Below are 23,115 nucleotides of genomic sequence, written 5' to 3'. Positions count from 1 at the left end.
ATTATTTTTTACAACGACCAAAAAAAGAAACAAAAAGAAACTATCTGGTGTATCAATGGGATGTTGCACACCAAAAGAATCCTTTTATATATATATTATTATTTTCTTTATGCTGTTGCCAATCGGATAGGTGCCGACAAAGAGTATAATTTCGAATACTAGTATTATTGTTACTATTGTTATGCTCATTAATATTTTACAAAAAAAAACAAAAAATAATTTTGGGGGAACTTCTTTACCCCACAACATTATACTAAATGTAGTGAAGGCGGTTTAGATTAGTTGAATTGATCTTGTTTATATTTGAGATTTGTAGCTGTAGCTGTAGTTGCAGTTGTATATATATATATATATATGTATGTATGTATGTATGTATGTATGTATGTATGTATTTGTGTGTAATTTACCCAACAGAAATTCTGAATTGGACAGCACATTTGTTGTTTTGTGTTGATATCACCAGAGTTAGGTTTATAGATAGAAAGGATTTAGGGAGACCAAAAACTGGTGTGAGTGAAGACAAGTGTATTTGTGACGGGGGGGTTCAACTCAATGAGAGTAGGAAGCTGTTAAGAAGAGCTTTATGAACCCCATGGACAAACAAAAGCCATAGCACAAAAGAGGGCGTAAAGAAGGTTACCCGACAGATACAATTATTGTGCGAGGGGATGGGAGAATAAATAAATAAATAAATAAAATAAAAAAAGCTGGCCTGGAGCTTGGTTGCGATCGGGCCGAGATTTGGACAGAGATTAATAGAAAACAGACAGGCCAAATAACTAGGTCACGTACACATGGCTTGACGATCAACACCTTTGGTCGAGATACCAATTTACAATCTTATTGTTGGTCGTCTCATCCACAAGCTGTCAATTGAACCTCTCTGTTACACCGACCATAGAGAAAAGGAAACATACACATCAAATATACAAAATATATATAAATTTAAAGTACAAAAAAAAAGGGAGACAAAAATAAGAGAGAACTTGGTGATGCCATGATGACTGAATTGAATTCCTCCAAGGCCTTCTTTGGCTTGCCATGCGCGTGTATTTAAGACACGGCAAAAAAATAACAATCCTCTCTTGTTCCCCAAACATACACACACAACTCCTCTTAGTTTTTTGTGCCCTAGTATTTTTACTATTGATCCCCCCCCCCCCTTCCCTTCGTGCGCTGCAGTTTTATTTTTTCTTTTTTTTTATTTGAAAAGAAAAAAATTTAAAAAAAAAAATATTATTACTCTGATTGAACATCCTTCTTTCTTCTTTTATCTTTTATCTCTATCTATTCACTCAATAATGGCTCACTCTGCTGTATTCACTCGCCACGAATCCCACACGTGGAAGCGAATAACCCTAAAGAGATCGCCTGTCTTGATCACCCATTCCGCTACCTCTACCTCTACCTCTACCTGCTCCCTCCCGTCATCCCCATTAAAGCCTCCGATCAGTCAGGCGCCTCGGATAGAAGCCGCTTCCCAAAGACCATGCCTCCGAACACGTCTATCATCATCTTCTTCTTCTTTATCATCTTTATCTTCACTGAGATCCAAATCCGTCAGATTCGATCCAGAATTGGAAAAAATCTGTCTCTTCCAGAAATCCCACGCACCATCGACCCTCAAAGAGGACAATGAAACCCTTTGTGCAAAGGCAAAGCAAGAGTCACTTGGAATAGTCTACATGCATTGGCCCGCTCGTAGTACACAACACACCTCAAGGCCGATCCGCGTCGAGAAGAAGCTAGACGTGACCACAACCGAGATCGTCGGTCAGGTCCAGGTCCGCAACTTGGCCTACCACAAGACGGTCTGGGTTAGATACACCTTTGACTGCTGGCAGACCGTGGAGAATGTTGAGGCTGTCTACCGTGAGCCGGTCGGAGGCAAAGATCCAAACAACAGCAATTATGACATCTTTATCTTCACCATCCAACTCAACAGACTCTCGACCAATCGTCCGGCGAATAACAATGTGCTGGCCACGCTGGATTTTGCGGTTCAATATACGGTCGATGGCAGAGAAGTCTGGGACAACAACGAGGGTAAGAACTACAGTGTCCAGTTAATAAAGTCTGTCGACGACAGCGAAGACAAGACCAGAGACCGATACAGAGACAGAGACTCTCTGGTTACGCCCGCTAAATTGCCAGCAGCCAATTCTAGGAGTCGATCGATGGTGCAGGTCACTAGAGAAGATGAAGAAGAGGAGGATAATCTATGGGGTCCTCGCTATGACTTTGGCAATTCGATCACCCAGGCACGCAGAAACCCGCCTGTTGAGATTCCAAAAGTACACTCGCCGATGATCAGATCCATTCCCACAGCCAAAACCACCGAGCCTTTCAAACAGCCCTACAGTCGTCCGGTCCCAATCCCCCAAAGACAGCCCAGAGCAAGTATCCTCTATGCGTCATCTCCTCCAAATGCAGCATTCTACCATGGCTTTCCTATTGTGTCCTTTAACCCGTCCTCACCCACCAGCTGTGTGGATCTCAACTCCTCCTCGTACATGGATCTTGTGAACAAATATTGTTTCTATGGCACAAGCCCAACTCGTTCGCCGATGCCTATCAACGGATAAATAAATATATATATATATGTATATATGTATATATATATATATGTATATATGTATATATGTATATATGTATGTATACGTATATACCTATACCTATATATATATATAATAGGTATATGTATCTTATCTTTGTGATATTTCCTTGCTTCTTTGTTGGCCCTTATTTTCTCTCTCTATATAGCTTATTGTTTCTTATTTGGACTTATTGCATCGCTACTATCTTACAGACAAATGGCGCCTGATAAAAAAAAAGTTTCTTCCTTATTCTTCTTCTTCGTCTTCTTCTTCTTTGTAAATATACATATACATATTATTATTATCTTTCTAATAAATAAATAAATAAATCAATAAAAAAAAACAACAACAACAACAATAATAATAATACTAATAACAATAGCAAAACAACACTGCATAATTCCTATAGTAAAGCATAGAATAAAACCAAAACAAAGCAGGGGGGAGAACTTCTTGAATATTCAAAAGACTGGCATCTCCTTTGTTTCATACAACCCCACCAAAACTAAAGCTTACTCATTGATTGATTGATTTGTTTGTTTATTAATATATATATATATATATAAAAGGTTCTTTTGTTGTTGTTGTTTTTTTTTATTTGTTCTTGGTAAAATTAAAAAAAAAACATATATATATATATATATATATTGTGTGTGTGTGTGTGAGAGTGAGTGTGTGAGTGAGAGCGAGATAAAGAGATAGAGTGAAAGTGAAAGAAGAAGACTTCTTGTATTATTTTTTTTGCGTGAGTGAAATAATGAGATGATGGGGATCTATTTTTTGTCGGTCTTTGCGTAGAATCTAGCTTGTTCAGCATCGAAATTCTTGTATGAGCGTCTTTCGTAGGCCTTTGGCTTGTATTTGGTGTGCTTCTGGACAGGTACTCGGGGTTCGATAATGTTACGCTCCTGAATGCTTACAAATCTGTCGCGGAAGATGTTACCTTCGGGCTAAGTGTACAGAAAAATTATAAAATTAAAAAAAAAGGGGGGGGTTAAATAAAATAAAATAAAATAAAATCATAATAATAATCCCCCCCAAAAAAAAAGAAAGAAAACAAGGTCAGTCTGCTTCTTTTTTTCTTCTTCTTCTTTAAAGATGAAACTGTTCTTGTATTACCTTTAATTGACGCAAAGTCTCGCTCAGCTCGTCCTGCAGCTGAACCTCAATGGACATCTCCTGAACGTAATGTTTGCCAAGTCTCTTCTTGCCTGCAAGAGCCTCTGCTTCTCTGTGGGCATCTCTCTTGGTCGAAAGGTTTTCGAGATCGGCATAACGTTGAGCGAGCTCCTCTTCAATGGCCTCGAGCTTATCGATCTGTTTCCGGATGTTGCGCTCATGTTGCTTTTTTTCACGCAAGGCACGCTCCAACTGAGCTTTCCGCTCCTTGTTGCGCTTTGTACGTGTCTTACGGATCTCATTTTGCTTTTTCTTTTCTGCTTCAGTTGCATCTGCGCTAATCGCTGTTTCTTCTTCATCTTCGACTGTTTCACCGTTCACATGTGCATTGTGTTCTTCAAGCTCGTGAGCGAGGTCGTCAAGTTCCTTACGGTAAGCAAGCTGCTCATCGAGTTTCTTGGCTGCCTCAACCTTCTTGAGCTCAACAGAATGTGCCTTGTCCAACAATTTCTGGTGCTCCTCCATCGAAGGGTTATAAGATGCACCAGCATCAGGTACAACAACGTTGACATGATTAACCAAGGCTTTTGGTGTATGTTCCATTGTGGCAGGAGCCTATTTTATTATATTGTGTTATTATTATTTCAAAGTAAATTTCTTTTAGTACATGCAACTCCCCTCCCCCATATGTCTTGTAATAACTATATATGTATATATGTATGAATGCATGTATGTATACGTACATTCATATACACACACACACATACATACATACATATTTTTTAATTGTTATGGTTATTGATTATTGATTATTGATTATTTACCTTTGCCTTGTGAGTTCTCACATCCTCAAGGTATGGGTTCTTCTCCTCGACGGGTGCTAAAAAAAAAGAAAGAATGTATGAATAAATAAATAAATGAATTTTTATTCATATGCCAAAATACTTTTTTTTCTCTCGAAACCATAGTCGCCTAGATGTCTATGTATGTAATTATGTATATAACCACTTACCATCGGCCCACAAATCATATGTATTTGTCTGGCTTGACTTATTCTTCTTCTTGACAGGTGCAGCAGATTCCTCGGCCTTGCGCTTAGCAATCTTTTCAACCTTCTCCAGAGTATACTTGGAAGGCTTGCCTTTAGAGGCTGGTTTGGCACTAGATCTAAGTGCACGACCGTTGACAGCAGGTACTGCAGATCGCTCGGCAAGAATTTCATCAACCTTAAGAGGCTTATCCTTTGCCAACTGACGCTTTACTATATATGAGAAAAAAATTATATATATATATTAAGCAAAAATTAGTTTATCTACAAGCATAAATATGTAAAAAAAAAAATCAAGTACAAATTCTCGAGTTATACCTTTGCTGTCACCCACAGTATCGATTGTGAAAAGTTGATGATCTTCAAGGGGTGTTGTCTTTCCTCTATTCGGGAATGTTAGATGATTTCGAGCGATCGGACCGAGAAAAAAAAATGCATAATAGATTTACCTCACACGCTCTTCAGATCGCAGAACTTCAAGGCCATCTTCGACACCGGTAATGTCAATGTTCTTACGCCATGCCTTCTTTCCTTTACGGCTAGGCTGTGCCTTGGCGATCTTTGCGGTGTTCTCGGCTGACATGGTAGGTTGAGATCAAGATGGCAGGCTCACTTTAATGTCGAATAGAAGAGGGGAAAAAAAAATCGAAAATTGCTAGAGCAGTCATAGCAAGTCACAATAACGAGCTTTTGGGCCTTTCTTTTTTTTTTTTCTTTTTTAAGTTTTTTTGTAGTTTATATATTTCCAGCAATATTTATGAAATATATATATATATATAAATCCTGGGATTTATAGAATAGTAGCAAATTTCCTTAATGTTTTTATATCGATATCGATATCGATATTACATACTATTCTTTTGTTTGTTTGTGTGTAAAAAAAAAAATTATCGAGAATATAAGCAGAAAACACCGGAATTATGAATATCTGATAATAGGTGTTTATTATATATAAAAAAAAAATAAGAATTTATTGATTTACATATATACACATGTTGTTCGTCAAGATTGAACCCTTAATCGTACAGGATATTAAATACCCTTTTGAATATATATATATATATATATACTAAACAAAAACTTAATTCAATTCAATTCAATTCATATTTCAGTCGAATTCATAGCTATGCTTAGTATAGTATATTAAACCAAAAAAGAAGAAGAGGAGGAAGAGAGGCGAATTCGCTCTTCTTCTTTTTGTATACACTTCCTTGCAAACAAGGTGAAAATCATAATTTGATCTTTTCGATTTTGTTTTTTTTTTGTTTATCAAAACAAAACAAAACAAAACAAAATTCAATTAAATTCAATTCAATATTGAATATATCCACCGCAAGTTACGATCAAATAAATAAATAAATCATCAACAACAACAACAAAAAAATTCCCTCCTATTTCTCCTGTGTCTATCTCTTTGTCTTTGTATCTCCCCTTTTCCTTCTCCCCCTTGCAAATCCAAGGCACAGATTTTTCTCCTAGAAATTAGTGTCACAACTGTTGTTCCCGAAAAACGATACCCAGAACTATAGTTGCAGGTCCATGTCAGCTACAAATACAGGTGTTGGTACAGCTTACATCTGCCTGCGCTGTACATGATAGTCTCCTATACTAACGCAGTAATTATATGAATTCAGCTATAATAGTAATAAAAAAAAAGTACAAAGCCTAAAAAAATAAAAATAAAAAAAAATTATCTCGATAAACCTGATATCTATAAATTTTTAATTTACACACATTATTTAAACAATTTTTTTTTGATATTTTGTTTTGATGTACATTTAAATTTATCTATCTATCTATTTCAATCAATTGAGAATAAACTTGCAAGCTCACAAAATAAATAATTCCTGATATTAAAGGTAATGATTTAAAAGTACTAGAAGCACTAGAAAACCCCCTTTTTTTTTAAGAGGATCTATTATAGACCCGTTCATTAAATTATCATGTACTTCGTCTAGAACCAAGAAAGTTTTACTTTTTTGTTTCAAAACTTATTACAATCATTTTAATTACCAGCTCACAGAAAAAAAAAGTATCCTCAAACCATAATAGACATGTAATTTATACGTAAAAGGGTTCAACTGTGATGTGCTTATAACAATAGGATAATTGCACTTTATGTATCTATATCATCTAGTAAGGACTATTCAACGCCCTTTTTTTTTTTATTTTTCAAGATTTGGTGCTGGCGTGTTTTTTAACGGTCCCTTGCGAATGAACGAAATTTATTCGCATTATCCATATTCTTTTGTATTGTTAATTGTTGGAATTGATTATATTAAACTCTTTATAAATATGTTTGCTAATAGCTACCAGGTTTTATACTAGCTTATATTGTTGCTTAGAATATATGTATATGTTTGTAGAGAGGTTGAAAGTAAAGGGTATTTGCATAAAAGAGCTAATATTAAACAATTCCTTATTTATAGCACCAACTAGCCTAATCATTGGTTATATAGTTTATCCTTTATTTCTTGGAACAAGGTGTGATATAAGTTTTTCCATTTCGCTGTAAAAAGTAATATGTTCTTCGATGACCTTTATGGTTGTGATCGCACCAAGTTCACACATTGTAATTTGGTTTCTCTGTCAATTTTTCGGTTAGTCTCTCAAGCACGCCCATAAACTTATACTGTATCAACCCAGCCCAGGATCACTTACAAAAACATATTGAACACTTGTATAAACCTGTTGATACAATTCTTTCAATTCTTCGGATTTCTTGTTGCCATTGTTTTGCTTTGAAACCTTTTCCCAAATTATAGTCTTTAAAAACTAAAAGAAAAAGAAGAAAAAGAAGAAGAAAGTCAGGCTGGTGTGTTCTTTGTAAGATACATCTTGGTTTATTTTATTAAATTTTTTAAAAACAATATATACTCTTATTATTGCTAATAACGTGCGTAGACATACATGTTTGTTTCCGGTTTCATAGACACTCTTCTTTGTAGCTATAGTTTTCTCCAGAGCCTTTCTCTAATGAAATAAAGTATGTTACAGGTGCTGTTTAGATTGCGCTAGTGTATTTTCAAAAGGCAAATATACAATAGCGAAAAGCAGATAAATCCCAAAAACCACTTTGTGTTCCCACCCCCCTCCCATCATACCTCAGGAGCAATTTTAGGCAACGTAGGCCGTTTTCGATCATCCTCTTTTTCTTCTATAAACTTGAATATATCCTGTTCTGCTTCCACAGGTGAAGATACTAGCGATGACACTTGTGAAGATACTTGGGAAGATACTTGTGAAGGCACCTTTTGTTTTTCGGCAACAAGTGCTTCTTTTGCTCGTTCAGCTCGTTCATTTTCGGTTAGTTTTGCAATGATCTCCAACCTTTTTGTAGAATATGTAACGGCATCTTTGAGATCTGTTTCAGATTGCCTGGAAAATATCTCGTACGTCAAATCAATCGTGCTCGAGAGTTCGTCAATTGAATAGAGTTCATGTGCGTATATCTTTGGGTCGCCTTTCGGTTCGGATGCTTCGCCAAAGATTGCAATATAAGTTTTTCTGGCGAATGGGTAGCCTTCATCTGTGGTACAGCATATTATTAAGGTACTGTTACTGAGTGTGTGTATATATATTAGATATATTAGATATAAACTATACCAAGTACAAAAGGATTCGGTGGATCGTCTTTTCTCATTTCCAGAAGAATGGCATTTTTGCATTTTCCTGAATCAGCAAGCTACTTTGATCCAAATTATTATTTCCTGTCTTCACTCATATATATATATATATATATATACATATATATATACATATATACGCCGTATTTAACCAAACCCACTTTTTTGGCAAAGACCTGGCAAAGGAACTGTTTTAATTGCTCAGATTCGTCAGGGATAGTCGAGCTTTTTCCACGTTGAATAAGATATTAAAAATATGTATATAGAGGCGGGTTAAATAACCAAAAACCTTGAATTAAACTATATGTATATGTTTGTGAAAGTACACTTTCCACAAATTATTTGCACACTTTATTAATAAATATATAAAACATACTATGAGTAAATAATTTGTTCTTCTTAATTCCAAGCAAAAATAATAATAATAATGTACAGGCATACATATATATATATATGCAAATACATCTACATTTATGATTGCGCAAGGTCAGTGTGCAAATAATTAGTAGAAAGTGTATAAAAAAAAGATGAAAAAAAAAAACCTATAAAAACTCACACATCCAATCTTTGGCCAGCAAACATCTGAACCTCAATGCTTGCACAGGAAACAACAGAAATAAGATGATATGATACATCAAATATAGAAGGTTGGACTGTGTGGCCAGGAATTCCGTTCTGAAGCACACACAGTCCTGGTGTTTATGGTTATAAATACAGACTTCCAGCTTAATGTGAACATACACAGATATATATTCTTTTTCTTCTTTGATGGGCTTGTGAAACCTAGGTCTGACTTACCTGGTAAAGGCTCTCCAAGTTGAGATTCATACCCTTTGTCATTGTATGGTTGATCGGTTACTTTTTGAATGCATTTTAGTTTATTGAGCTACCTGTTCCAAAATTAAGGCAGCCGACAAATAAATGTTCGGGATTTGAGTGTTCCATGATGAATGACCTAAAAAAGAAGAAGAAGAAGAACAACAACATTCCTCATGATTGACTTTTTGTGACGCGAAAAAAAAAGTCACTTACTGTTTTTTATGCAATGTAGCCCATTCAACAATATACATGTCTCTACCTCATATTACTTTACTTTAATTTCCTTCTATTTCATGTCATTCTTATACCGATTCATTTAATTCTTTAACAAGCAATATTTATGTGTATGTGTGTGCTCATAATAATAGGTTCTACATTTGTCAAGTACATTAAATATTGTACACACACATACACACACACACAGATGTATATCATTGGTTTTTTTTAGTATGACCTTGGAAATGAATGGTTACTTTAGGCAGAATACTAGCAGCCGGAAGAAAATAAATCGATTTTTTAAATGTTCTTTTTTTTTGTATTTATATAAAAGAAAGCTTTCTTGATGCTGTATATGAAATCTCCGTTCTCCTTTCCATAAAAATGGTTTATTAAAATCAGCCCCGTAGTAATCCACTCTGTTGGTCAATTATTCTTAGTATTTATGTTTTTGTCGTTTGTGGAGCACAAATTTTATTGAAGAGAGCTTATTTAATAGCAAATAATGTGAAAAAGGGGAAGAAGAGGTATTGATTTGTAGACAATTCTTGCAAGTATTGGGTGATTTACGATTTAACAAAAAAATATTGAAAATATTGTTTGAGATTTTCAGTTCTTAAAAAAACCAAAAACGGCCAAAACGGCCGTGCACACCTCTTGTAGTGTAACTCCTTTAAATGGATTTTTAATAGGAGCTATTTAAAAAGGTGTAATTACTTGGATTTATATTCTCTTTTTTAAAAAAAGATTCACTTAAAGTTCGTTTTACTTTGGGCAGCAAACGGCCGTGTACGCTTTAGATACTATGCAATCACCAAATTACTCACACTGAATATTTTCTTTCTCATAGAACCTTATAGAACAATAGACGTCATCCAGAAATAATAAGTCACGTATCCAATATCCTTCCTAACACTATGAGCCATTTTTGCGGTGACTTTTCTTTTTAGCCGCCTCGGTTTTCTCTCTCTGATGTGACTTTTATTTCAACCCCAAGGACTCTTTTTTTCATATGGCGTCACAATTTTAAAAGCCAATCAAAATAATTTAAAAGTCATTGACTCATTTTTCAAACACCAATCATTTTAATTTTCACGTTCCGTGACTTTCTTTCAATTGCAAAAGGTCGTACAAGAGTTGAACCATTTTGTCTATAAAAAGGGGCCAAAAGTTTGCAAATTTTTCAGATCTTTATTGTGGCGGTTATCTACGTAGTCTGCTCATAGATGTGGCCTTAGTAAACCGGTCGAAAGACTTTCACAGTTGAAGACCTATAAACCAAACTATATAAACCACGCGATGTCTATGCAGGTGTAGAATGCTGATAACCTATCTGTTGCCCACTGCGAGTTTTTTGAAAATTTTCTCGTCCAACAGGGAGATCCCACTTTCATCATTGGCTGGCCACCAATGGTAAATAAATTCAATAAAATAAATGAAAATGAACCAATCAAAATCTATATATATTGATTTTCTTAAATCATTTTATATAGATTTTGATTTTTTTTTTGTTTTTTCAATTTTTTTATGTTCTTTCAATTTTTTTTTATAAATTAAAAATAAAAAATTAAAATTAAAATTAAAAAATAAATCAAATATAATAGAAATTAAAATTAAAAAAATAAAATAAAATAAAATAAAACAATACACTCACGCTGAAAAAAAAAAATCGACCTGCACCCAAAAACAGCCAAAAGAAATCAATAAAATAAAAATAAAAACGTTGCTTTCTTCCCATTTTATTGATCGATTACAACATGCAAAACACAATTTCATCAACTATCACCTGTGTTCTATATATGAAAGCCAATCCTTGTAAACACTGATGAATTATGTGCATGCATTTTTGTAAATTAAGGCGCAAACATTTACGCCGCTGTTGACACGAGTCTGCCCATAGTCAAATGCAGCATTAAGAGAATAAAGGAAATTGGATTCCATGAGCCAATAAAATGGCTCAAAAAGACCTAGATATTTTGACAAGAGGAATGAAAGACACAGTAATCCGTTTCCTCGCGCGTTTAAGCTTTGGTTAATCTATTTCAATCCGTAAACCAAGCCTTGACAGAAGATTACAAGAGTAAAAGACGGGCAGAACTGTGCCCATGTTCAAGTCCATCGGGTTGATGAACCAAGATATACAGTGAATGGTAATGATAAAGGAGCTAGAGTTATTAGAAGAGTTGACAAAAGGTATAAAGTATATATATATCTTCGATGGAACCAAGTGAGGGAAGGGTACTGTGATGATTTGGTGCTGTTTCTGTACCGGTGGTTTTAGGGACCTTTGGCTTTCCTATATGGCAACGTAAAGCACGACCAATAGGTGAAAAATTTAGTCTGGAACTTCCTCTCTTGATTCCAAAATCTTTCATGGAAACTGAACAGACACTTTGTGTTCCAAGAAGACAACGGTCGCTGTCGTACTGGCTCTTATTCGAAGTGGTGAAGAGTTAATTATAAGTACCTTTGGTGTGTTCTCAGGGATCATAGGAGCGATAAGAGGAACAAAATCGACAACATTAGTGACTTGAATGTTGTAATGCAACAGGAGTGAAAAAGAATAGTTATTGAACTTGGATCAATTTTGGTTGGCAGCATGCAGCATTGATACCAGGCTGTAACTGGGTCCAAAAGAAGACATACCAAGCATTTATATTTCTATATATATATATTTCAATAATAAACATGTATATAATCTTTTATTTGAAGTTTGAAAGCTTAGGATATTATTACTAATTAGCAGTTGCATGTTGAATATATACCATGATTTTTTTTTGGGCTCAGAGGTCGAAATGTATTTAGCTGTGGCTGTTAGGTAGCCTCTTGCCACATCCAAAAAGGCACACGAATAAAATGATTATAAGCCTAATTATAAGTTCATATTACACAAAGCCATGTACATCATGGCTTATACAATATATGTGTTTTTGTGTCCACATCTTTAGTTTGTTTAAAGATGACAAAACATGACGTATGTTTTACTAAATTATATATTCCTTTGATGGTAGCTATAAGATTAGTTGGAGTGAAATCAATAATACAAGAGGTTCCATTTGCAACAGAGAAAGGGGACTTTACTTATTTATTTATTTAATTATTTATTATTTACTACGGAGGATTCCAGAAAAGAATCAATAATTTCCTAGGCTTTTTAAACAGAAACACGTCCAAAATCGAAATCAGGTATATATTTTGAAGGACAGAATTGGATGATTATTTATAATTACAATGATGATATTGCATCAATAAATATATATAAGAATGTTAGGAATGAAGTATAATATTAATATCTCAAGTCTTTAAAGAGTTTAATAAATCAACCATTAGATATAGCCACAAAGAAGTATATCAAAAAGAAGCTTCAATTAGTTCAATGCATACATTTATCTAAATTCTATACAAATTAAATCCCTTGCTCCCTTGATACATATAAATTTCATTTATTTACGCATCAAGACTGCCACTTGAAATCATTATAGCCTGCCTTTTTTGTTTGCTTATTTGTTTACAAGCCCTTAAAAGAAGAAGAAGAAGTAAGGGTTGAGAATTACATATAGGACAAAAGAGATCGACTATGTAAACATGCCTTTATATGTATGTATGTATGTATGTATGTATAATTTATTTAATTTTAATTATCAACATCAGCATCATCATCACTATCACCATTAATGTTAACGTTATTTCACTATTACTATTACTATTACTATTACTATCATTATCATTGTCATTGTCATCATTATCATTCACTATCTATTTATCTATTAGTTAATTAATTAATTAATTAGATAGTGAGCATCTTTCCAAAGCGAATTCCAGCCACTGCAAGACCAATAACCTTGAGTCCCTCAAATCCAATGTATGCACGGTGGGCGTTGGGGAAAATGCGGTCCTTCTCATAGAGATCATCGGTGGTTGGTACGGCCTCGATAAGGCGAGCACGCTCGTTAATCTTTGGCAAAAGGTAGGCACCCTGGACTGCTGTTGCCAATACAGGCAACAATACTGCAGAAGACAAGAAGACGTCTACGAAACCATTGTGGTCCAAGATACGCTTGCGCCATTCACAGAAAAGATCCAATCCAAGAACACTGACAAAGATCTTTATAGGTATATATTGTAAGTTGATTTACCCTTGAACAACCCATCTTTCTCTCCTAAATATATATACATATTCTACCCAATAATAATATTAATGTAAATTTACCTCCATCTTGTTCAACCAATTGAATCGGTGTCTTCCACAGTCTGTTCTCTGTTTCTTGTTCACAGTTGGAAGACATACCAAGAATGGGGTCTCTAGGAAGCTGAAGTTGAATGTGGTGGCAAACCAATAGGTATTTAACAATGCGAGGTAGAGAGTGATCTGTCGCAATGACTGGGTTGGCCAGAGTTTGTTGTGCAACAATGCCTGAATGGCGACTGAAGGTAAGAGGATCTTGACAGAAGACATGGGACTAGAGAGGAAACGGGTGCAGCAAGAGTCAGACATATTTATTGAATATTATGTATGTAGATGAATAAGAATAAGAAGAAGAAGAAGCAGCAGCAGAAGAAGAGTGGGTGTGTAGATGTCAATATAAGTCTTTTTTTTTTCTTCTCATCTCTTGAAGCTACTAATTTTTTTTTGTGATTTATAAATGAACGGGTTGCATAAGAATGACGTTCCAAACACGCACCAACCCTTCAATTCTGTTCTTTCTCTCTCTCTCTCTCTCTCTTATATATATATATATACTTATATATAAATATTGGTTTATTTTGTCCGATATCCAAGCACATAAATTTGCCCAAGTATCGTCTTGATTACATGATACACTTTTAGTTATAGTCACACTATCGAACAGCTAGACAGTCTTTAATGATCTTCTTTGCATTCAAGGACATGACGCGTTATTGAGCTTAATAAATAAGTAAATATATTGTGAGTCCCCAAAGCCATTACAAGGGTCTTTTAACCAACACACCCAAAAGAATATATATATATATATATAAAATAAAAATGGTGGGATGAAATGTGGTACAAAGAATCGACAACCAGCTTTATAATAATAATAATACTAATAATAGAAATAAAATATTGTTGAAACCCAAAAAAAAAAAAACATATACACACAAGAAAGCAAGCAAGCAAAAATTGAAACGGTTCAATTCTCCAGTTGAATAAATAAATGCAGTCGTTCCAACGCCAAAGGGCGGCCAATAAATGAAATTAAAAGGCGTTTTTTATTATCTCAAAGGGCGGTTTTCTTTTCCCTGACGTTCGATATCTTTAAGAACATCCACAGCAGTTTATCTAAACCTGAAGCTATATATATTTTTGTTGCTCGAATGGTTTAGTGAAGCGCCAAATTTAGATATCTGTTAAATAATTGTCTAAGAAAAAAGGATGACTAAAATATTTATTTAGACAAACCACTGTGGATGAAAAAAAAATCTAAATTTTCTATTTGAATTTACATATTGGCGAGTTTACACAAACCGCTGTGGATCCTCTTATATTTTTGTTCTATTTTTGAATATCTTAATTTATATACCCTTTTTTTTTGTCCTATGGGTAAAGTTGACCTGAAAATGGAGAAATTATAATAAACCGATATTAATGTTATGTTTTATAATTACACGCTTCTAATCTTGTAATTGCCATTTGGTTTGATTAGCCGAGAGTGTCAATGACTTTGTTGCAGGTTTGTAGAATCTCAATAAGATCTAATGTTAAAATGTTGAAATGTCTTTTTAGGTTGGATAGGAGGTGCAGCTGGAATCATTGTCGGTAGTCCACTCGATGTCCTAAAAGTAATATAAATAAATATAAACCTTGTTTTGGTCCTCCTTATGGAAATAACACCCTGAACTTATTATTATTATTATTATTATTATTATTATTATGATTTATTTATTTTAGGCTCGTCTTCAAGCGCCCAAGACGCTTTCAGTTGGTACAGAAAATACAGTGCAACATGGTGCCTGGAAAACATTGACACAAATGGTTCAATCTGAAGGAGTGAGAAATAAATAAATAAATAAAAGTAGTATGGATTTTGATGTATTTACTGTGTTGTATTCGATACTTAGGTTGGATCTCTTTTCAAAGGTGTGCTATCTCCCGTAGTTGGTTTAGCTGGTCTGAACGCAATCCTGTTTGTGTCTTATGGGACAATTCTTCGGTACTTTGAAAGGCAACATGGTCTGGATACACATGAGGCCAGTCTATCCGAGATTTACATTGCTGGCTGTGGCGCAGGAATTGCTAGTTTCTTTTTTTCGACGCCTACTGATCTCGTAAAGATCCAGGCACAGATGTCTCGAATTCCTAAAAGTACTTGGGATGTAGCCAAGACAATATATTCAAATAATGGAGTTTTAGGTAAAATATATTAATCACAATATAAATAGATAGATAAATAATATCAAGTCAAGTCAAGTCAAGCTACTTATTGCAACTACTGCAATATACAAATAATAATTTTTTTCTTAGGGTTTTATCAGGGTGGATTTGCTACCATAGTACGAGATGCTCCTAGCTATGGACTTTATTTTTTGGTTTATGAGGGTACAAAAAGGTTACTAGAAGTAGAGTCTACAGGTGATGCTGCGGGTGGCTCAAATGCGATGAAGATCTTGCTGGCAGGAGGTCTGGCTGGAGCAGTTTCCTGGACATCAATATATCCTCTGGATGTCATCAAGTCACGGCTTCAGATGCAGGTCCAGGTGCAGTCCCAGTGTGTGGACAAGAATAGTCTTGTGGAAGACAGCCGATTGAACCCAAGACTCGATCGCCCTTATAGCTCATTCCGAGACTGTCTCGTGCGATCGTACAAAGCAGAGGGGCTGAGGGTATTTTTCCGTGGGTTGACACCGACTGTCATTAGAGGATTTCCCGTAAATGCTGTCACATTTTGGGTCTATGAACTTGTAATGGATGCCATGTCAAATTAAACTTCTTACTCTTACTTTTCCTACTCTTATCTCTCTCTCTCTCTCTCTCTCTCTTTATCTTTTTGATATACATTATCATACTTCTTTATTTTCTTAATTATTGATAAAGAAGAGGTATTGATATTAATATTATGTATTTCTTATATAATTTTATTTATTTATCTATTTATTAAAGTTATTAATGTAGTAAGTTATACTTTTTTTTTCTTTATTTTTGTTTGAAAAAAGCGTGTTTCAAATCAAGCACATCATCTGAGAATTAGTGTTTGTGTATTTGTGTGATAGTATAGTATAGTATAGGGTAATGTAATGTGTGTAGCAACAAAGTTACTCTCCGCTTACCGATCGTTCTATCCGAACTTGAGCGCCACAGTTTATTATTATAAAATTATATATATATATATATGTGTGTGTGTGTGTGTTCATCTAATCCAGATACAGTGTTTCGCGTTTGAAACAACGATCATACAGGGTCGATATTTTCTGGTGGGGCACGACGTTTCTATCGAACCGGAATAATTAATTCTGACTACCTGTCCGGAGCCCGGCGTCTTTCTCTAATCCTTCAGGGCAAAATGATGTGTCCTGAAGAGAATTCAGTGCATTCAATTAGTAACCCTAAATTTAGACTTGACAATAAGATATAAGTATATCACAAATACACTTTATCAATAGCACGTTATGCAGAAGGTTACAAAGAGTTGTTGTCATTAAATTGTGACGCAATCTTACCTGATATTTTACTATTTATTGGCCCTTCTTACACGTATCATGTCTTTCTCTTTCTTTCACCTATTGTATCTATATTACCAGAAAGTGGCCCAAGGTTTTTCATTGAAAAAAAAACTTGAAGAAAAGCTACTTACCCTTTCTTCTAAAGGCATAGAGTCATACAATGCTGCCCCAGGCAAATATGGTAGCAAAATAAGCACAACTGCTAAGTAATACCCACCCACTTTTTTTTTTAAAAAAAAGAAAAGCACAAAAGAAAATCTTTATGCGAATACTATGTATCCTTAGGGGCCAGATAGAGTTATTCTTTGCCAACAAAAATGTCACAATTTGCGGTTCGGCAAAATCAAAATGTCGTCTGCCACCAGGAAATGTTGTGCCCCTAGGATTAACGGTATATGCGAATCTTGAAAAAGTATATCAAAATTAAAGCACTTGAAGCCAACTTTGAAATTTGGAGAAAGTCTGATTTTGCTGATGACTATTGGACCAAGAGGCTCCGTAGCTCAACAGCAAGAAAATCAGGAAGAAAAGCTGCTGAACACGTTCATAAAGCCATTATAAATGAATATGCACAGTTAGATGAACACTTAGAGGGTGAGAGTGCCCTCTCAGACACCACTACTGATGGATCCGACTATATTGAATCCGAACAGCATTTTGTCTATTGGTTGACGTTTGATGAATTAAATGACAAAAGCCTTAAACGATCAAGCTCAAAATACGTGCTAAACAAAAAGCAATCGACGTTCAATCAAAGATTGGGACTATCATCTATTACATTAATCCCTGCTGAAGAAATGTTTACTCTTAAGAGGCACAGCCTTAATGACGATTGTTACTTGATGGTCAGGCAGTTTAAGAGAGCCGTGGAAAAGTCAAAGCTTAGTATTCCTGCTGACTGGAGCCAATCTTCTGATAGCCTTAGGCCTCTTTTATATTGTGTATTAACCTATACATTGAATATTATCAACATCGACCGAAAACACGAACATACGAAGCAGGATATTGTCAGAACGCCAGAGCCCAACTTTATCAACAAATATGTTGCTTAATTCTTAAAAAACATTATGTTTGCATATCAAGCTGTTCAAATTACCGAGTATGAGTGCTACCTTTGAACGCATGGACAAATCCGCCGAGTTTTTACTTGGATTTCTTTGACATAATTAAAAGCACTAGTCGAAAAAAATAGTCCCGTAAACTCGTATCTTTTTTTTTTCACTCTTTCTTTCTAAAAAAAATACAAACAGGTTTTGAAGCACACCTTTTCTTTTCAACAAATCTTTTATAATAAAAGCTTTCTGCTGCTTACCAAGAACCTTTATTGGCTAATCAAAAAGAAATTGCATTTTTATTTTCCAAAAATTATATTCTTCATATGTTTGTTGATGTATATGAGAGAAAATATTCTAGCAAAGAGACACTAGGGGACATTGGACACATCATGCAGAATATTTGTATAGAAATAGCCGTTTGTGGCATAAATTTGGACGCAACCCCCCAAAAAAAAATGACACAAATGGCACGTTCGAAACGAATATTCTATTCACATTACAAAAACAGTAGCTCTGAGAAAACTAGATTTATTAAGTATAGATCTATATTCTTTACATATTAATACACTTTGTAAATAAACATCATGAGTAATGTATCCGGCCTTGAAAAACTTCAGAGGTAATATTCTGGACCACCCACTTCAATCCTGTCAGCAATCATTTCTTTCTTCAAAAAAACCATTTTATATGCATCTTTCTTAACCTTTGATCAAAACTCTTCAATGTGTTAAGAAATATAAGCATGATAATAGAAGCAAGGCATTATTAGAAAGATATAGCGCATGGAACAGATAATACCGAAAAAAAGAAACCACCTATAATATCGTCACCCGGACTTGACGGTTCACATCTTGGTGAGATACCTTGTGAGCAGAATATGAATTTTGATATATGTATTGACTATATAATTTTCCAGCAAAAAAAAACAGGGTTTAATACATAAAATTAGAGAAGCATATTTGTTTACCTACTTTAAGAAACTCATCAAAATCTTAAAAACTCCAGAGCTACTACGAACCCCAATCAACAACATTGTTGCCATGTAGGTTGTGGGTTTCTCAGCTTTCATCAAGTCCTACTTGCTTTTGCTTACCCCTTTCCACAACAAGGAAAGAGAAGCTATAAGACGATTATAGGCTGGGCATCGTAGATAATGAAAGAACCCCAATCAACGACACTGTTGCCATGTAGGTTGTGGGTTTCTCAGCTTTCATCAAGTCCTACTTGCTTTTTTTTACCTCTTTCCACAACAAGGAAAGAGAAGCTATAAGACGATTATAGGCTGGGCATCTTCATCTCAAAGCTGCAATAAGTTTTTCTGAAAAAAAAGGAGCTTATGTTGTTTTTCCACATTTTAAATCAATATAATGACGTCAATTGCTGAAAACAAATATGATTGGCTAAAGGTTTTGACCTATTCTGATATGGTCGAAAGAAAAAAATTATAAAACAAAAAAAAACCCCATCTAAAACGGTGTAAGCAAGAGTCTGCTCAAAATAATAATGATTATCAAAGACTTAATTGGTAGTTAAATAAACACAGTAAAATAGTAATAAAGAAATCTATAAAGAAGATCAAAGTTGTTGTTGAGCAAATTTTTAGAAATTGAGCATAGAGAAAGTGAAAGGCTCTTTTGTACATCACGTGGCAATAGTAATGTTTAAAAAAAATATGAAGCTGAAACAATTCTGAATAAGCCTTTTCAGTGTCACTTTGTTACTATGGCACCTTCTAAAACCAACAAGAGAAAACGATCAAAAAAAGATACAAGCGACAATCATTATACTGATGTGCGATGGTGTTTTGAAAATAAAGATAATCTGAATTTTACAGCATTCGCAGATCACTTCACACTTACAGACAAACAGTTTGCCTACAATCGATATATGCGAATTTTAAAGAAGTATATCAAAGTTAAAGCACTTGAAGCCAACTTTGAAATTTGGAGAAAGTCTGATTTTGCTGATGACTATTGGACCAAGAGGCTCCGTAGCTCAACAGCAAGAAAATCAGGAAGAAAAGCTGCTGAACACGTTCATAAAGCCATTATAAATGAATATGCACAGTTAGATGAACACTTAGAGGGTGAGAGTGCCCTCTCAGACACCACTACTGATGGATCCGACTATATTGAATCCGAACAGCATTTTGTCTATTGGTTGACGTTTGATGAATTAAATGACAAAAGCCTTAAACGATCAAGCTCAAAATACGTGCTAAACAAAAAGCAATCGACGTTCAATCAAAGATTGGGACTATCATCTATTACATTAATCCCTGCTGAAGAAATGTTTACTCTTAAGAGGCACAGCCTTAATGACGATTGTTACTTGATGGTCAGGCAGTTTAAGAGAGCCGTGGAAGAGTCAAAGCTTAGTATTCCTGCTGACTGGAGCCAATCTTCTGATAGCCTTAGGCCTCTTTTATATTGTGTATTAACCTATACATTGAATATTATCAACATCGACCGAAAACACGAACATACGAAGCAGGATATTGTCAGAAAGTCAGAGCCCAACTTTATCAGCAAATATGTCGCGAACTTCTTTCAAAATATCATGTTTGCATACCAAGACAGTTTATTTTTTCGCTGGGATACGTGTTCGGAAGTATATGATGAATCCAAAAAGAAGAAGCGCCCAGATTTTATCATATGTACATTTGATGGTTTTGAAGTCGGTTGCGGCGAAATCAAACAGCCAGGTACAAACTACAATGATGTGGAAGAAGATCGTTGCCGTGTACCGGAACAACTTAAAAAACAATTACATAAGCGGCTCCAGACTGCTTCAGAGGAGAAGGAGTTGGCGACGTTTGGATGCTTTGTTTTTGGAGAAGAACTTGAATTAAGCATGATGGAATTTAAACAAGGGAGGTATGAATACTCCGTTATCAAGAAGCTCAAATTACCGACTATGTGCTCTACTTTTGAACGCATGGACCAATCTCTCGAGTTTTTACTTGGTTTTTTCGACATAATTAAAAACACTATAGTTGGAAAGGATGGTCCCGTGGATTCGTCTCTTTTTTTAAAATACAAACAGCTTTTGAAGCCTACCATTTCTTTTGAATAAATGCAGTAACCCAGCATATACGCTTCATAAGGCTTTTACTGTGTTACATTACAGCAAGGCTTTTAACAAATTTACTCGTCTTTAGTTTCTTAACATATATCAATATTGTCCCATTTTATGGACACAGAGATTCTTATATTTACTGTTACACTTCAAGCCCTTATGTTTGAAATATGTATATCCTTTGTTATATCCCAAGCAATATATCTGAGAGGAAAAAATGATGGTTTACCAATCATATTAATTATAATGCAAGTAATTTACATGACTGTGTGAACGCGTTATCGTGTATTATTTGTTTTGTGCGTTGACCACTTATGTATCATTAGATTCTACTCAGAATTCTTATCTCATAGTTAAGATAATTGGTCAGATAGATACCAAGAACTTTACTAGAAAAATATGTATCTCATGTATAAAACTGTAGGTTTATTCAAGGGTATCTATAACATACTGTTTACCTTTTACATGATTAACATATGCCACCCTAAGATTGTTGGCGTTTTTATACTTCCAATAAACAGAGTTCCCAATTCATTGCCTGTTCTTTTTCAGCTCTATCTCGTTTGGAATTCTTGATAAACTCAATTCTTTCTCTATAGCTAGACGTTATTGCTTATTACTGACCATCGATAACATAGACTTTCTTACTCGATCCAATAGACTTTATTTTCTTATATTTAAAACCTTCCGTATTTTGATAATCTGTAAGGTCATCTTCCGCACTAAGCTCATCATATTTTCTTTTTTTTTGTTCGTTATATTCAGCGGGCTGTGATACATATTATAGAATGCTGCTTTCTGGTATACGATTGTCCTTCAAAAGACTTGAATTTTTTTCTCATATTGCTCGCAATAGATATCATTCAATTGCTTTAGTTTGTTTACAAATTGAGTATCCTGATTGAGAGTTGCTGTATACACATCTGGGGATACGCGATATAAAATATTCATTGTCGGGTCGGTACTTCTTGGAGCCGGGTGCAATGAAGTAGTTTGGCTTGTGAAGAATAGCCTGAGAGGAGCAAATGGATCTAAACCAGAGTCATTGCTAGTATATTTTTGGATATCATTCTTGGCAATAACATAACATAGCATTGCTCTGCCTACCAACCAACCACTACACGCTGCTGTGTAACAAGACAAATAGTTACATTTTTTTAAGGATTTTTTTTAACATAATCTTCCTGATTCGATGCACACAATTAAAATAATTGGCTATGTGTCAAATATTTTGACCGCCTGAAGGCAGCACCCTATAGGTCTTTGCATGAATGTCATGTTTACAGTGCGTAGGAACTTGATGATAATTGAAAAGTGAACTTTGGCAGCTGAGTTATGAACAAGAACCACATCTGGTCCCTAAGAATTCATTCTCATAATAATAGTTACTACAGGCCAAGAGACAGAATGTTCGTGTCAAGATGATCTTTTGTGCTTTGAGAAATAAGAGTAAAAGAGTGGACGGGAATTACTTACCAGCTGATGCTTTCAAACTCTGGTAATATAAGTAGGTGAAAGAAAGACAAAGACATGATACGCGTAAGAAGACTAATAAATAGTAAAATATCAAGCAATATTGCACCACACTTTAATGACAACAACTCTTTATGATCTTCTGCATAGCTGGTTATTGATATAGTGTACTTTGTTTAGGGTACCCCATTTTGCCCTGAAGGATTAGGGAAAGACACCGGACCCTAGACAGGTAGTCATAATTCATTATTCCGGTTCGATAGAAACGTCGTGCCCGTAGGATTGATGCATTTCTTTCAATAATCATTTACTGTCTACCAAGAATTTCTATTGGCTAATAAAAAAAAGAAATTACATTATATTTTTAAACGCAAACAAAACACTATATAAATATAAATATAATATTC

At 34.8% G+C, this 23,115-nt stretch overlaps 9 protein-coding genes across 9 annotated transcripts; 5 read left to right on the top strand and 4 right to left on the bottom strand.

Moving 5' to 3' along the window:
* The first annotated feature begins 1,105 nt into the window (after nucleotides 1-1,105).
* PHYBLDRAFT_178725 (carbohydrate-binding module family 21 protein) lies at nucleotides 1,106-3,125 on the top strand. The gene has a single exon (XM_018438035.1). The coding sequence runs from the start codon at nucleotides 1,302-1,304 to the stop codon at nucleotides 2,583-2,585; it is 1,284 nt and encodes a 427-aa protein (XP_018298758.1). The 5' UTR covers nucleotides 1,106-1,301; the 3' UTR covers nucleotides 2,586-3,125.
* A 245-nt stretch (nucleotides 3,126-3,370) lies between these two features.
* Nucleotides 3,371-5,347, bottom strand: PHYBLDRAFT_161357 (hypothetical protein; the record flags this gene model as incomplete). The annotated part of the gene is made up of 6 exons (XM_018434384.1): nucleotides 3,371-3,547; nucleotides 3,717-4,331; nucleotides 4,541-4,596; nucleotides 4,729-4,977; nucleotides 5,083-5,147; nucleotides 5,214-5,347. The coding sequence occupies 6 exons, from the start codon at nucleotides 5,345-5,347 to the stop codon at nucleotides 3,371-3,373; spliced, it is 1,296 nt and encodes a 431-aa protein (XP_018298757.1).
* A 1,980-nt stretch (nucleotides 5,348-7,327) lies between these two features.
* On the bottom strand, nucleotides 7,328-9,460 carry PHYBLDRAFT_61767 (hypothetical protein; the record flags this gene model as incomplete). The annotated part of the gene is made up of 9 exons (XM_018440853.1): nucleotides 7,328-7,396; nucleotides 7,426-7,539; nucleotides 7,675-7,737; nucleotides 7,869-8,325; nucleotides 8,523-8,615; nucleotides 8,947-9,082; nucleotides 9,189-9,248; nucleotides 9,281-9,345; nucleotides 9,423-9,460. The coding sequence occupies 9 exons, from the start codon at nucleotides 9,458-9,460 to the stop codon at nucleotides 7,328-7,330; spliced, it is 1,095 nt and encodes a 364-aa protein (XP_018298756.1).
* A 2,112-nt stretch (nucleotides 9,461-11,572) lies between these two features.
* On the top strand, nucleotides 11,573-11,882 carry PHYBLDRAFT_138260 (hypothetical protein; the record flags this gene model as incomplete). The annotated part of the gene is made up of 2 exons (XM_018429963.1): nucleotides 11,573-11,618; nucleotides 11,707-11,882. 2 exons carry the CDS (start codon nucleotides 11,573-11,575, stop codon nucleotides 11,880-11,882), a joined length of 222 nt encoding a protein of 73 aa, XP_018298755.1.
* A 1,330-nt stretch (nucleotides 11,883-13,212) lies between these two features.
* Nucleotides 13,213-13,920, bottom strand: PHYBLDRAFT_138259 (hypothetical protein; the record flags this gene model as incomplete). The annotated part of the gene is made up of 2 exons (XM_018429962.1): nucleotides 13,213-13,530; nucleotides 13,636-13,920. 2 exons carry the CDS (start codon nucleotides 13,918-13,920, stop codon nucleotides 13,213-13,215), a joined length of 603 nt encoding a protein of 200 aa, XP_018298754.1.
* Nucleotides 13,921-15,167: 1,247 nt separating this feature from the next.
* PHYBLDRAFT_18090 (hypothetical protein) lies at nucleotides 15,168-16,367 on the top strand (the record flags this gene model as incomplete). The annotated part of the gene is made up of 5 exons (XM_018438378.1): nucleotides 15,168-15,215; nucleotides 15,355-15,432; nucleotides 15,504-15,795; nucleotides 15,907-16,144; nucleotides 16,199-16,367. Coding segments are annotated over 5 exons (825 nt in total), but the record flags the coding sequence as incomplete, so codon positions are not given.
* Nucleotides 16,368-17,138: 771 nt separating this feature from the next.
* On the top strand, nucleotides 17,139-18,154 carry PHYBLDRAFT_161353 (hypothetical protein; the record flags this gene model as incomplete). Its single annotated transcript, XM_018434383.1, has 3 exons — nucleotides 17,139-17,308; nucleotides 17,343-17,493; nucleotides 17,516-18,154. 3 exons carry the CDS (start codon nucleotides 17,139-17,141, stop codon nucleotides 18,152-18,154), a joined length of 960 nt encoding a protein of 319 aa, XP_018298752.1.
* Nucleotides 18,155-19,879: 1,725 nt separating this feature from the next.
* Nucleotides 19,880-21,232, top strand: PHYBLDRAFT_138256 (hypothetical protein; the record flags this gene model as incomplete). Its single annotated transcript, XM_018429961.1, has 1 exon — nucleotides 19,880-21,232. The coding sequence occupies one exon, from the start codon at nucleotides 19,880-19,882 to the stop codon at nucleotides 21,230-21,232; it is 1,353 nt and encodes a 450-aa protein (XP_018298751.1).
* Nucleotides 21,233-22,051: 819 nt separating this feature from the next.
* PHYBLDRAFT_161351 (hypothetical protein) lies at nucleotides 22,052-23,015 on the bottom strand (the record flags this gene model as incomplete). The annotated part of the gene is made up of 3 exons (XM_018434382.1): nucleotides 22,052-22,362; nucleotides 22,712-22,783; nucleotides 22,880-23,015. The coding sequence occupies 3 exons, from the start codon at nucleotides 23,013-23,015 to the stop codon at nucleotides 22,052-22,054; spliced, it is 519 nt and encodes a 172-aa protein (XP_018298750.1).
* Between the last annotated feature and the right edge of the window lie 100 nt (nucleotides 23,016-23,115).

The sequence above is a fragment of the Phycomyces blakesleeanus genome, assembly GCF_001638985.1.
Source record: "Phycomyces blakesleeanus NRRL 1555(-) unplaced genomic scaffold PHYBLscaffold_1, whole genome shotgun sequence".
Lineage (NCBI taxonomy): Eukaryota > Fungi > Mucoromycota > Mucoromycetes > Mucorales > Phycomycetaceae > Phycomyces > Phycomyces blakesleeanus.
This window is presented reverse-complemented; position numbering and strand designations above follow the sequence as displayed.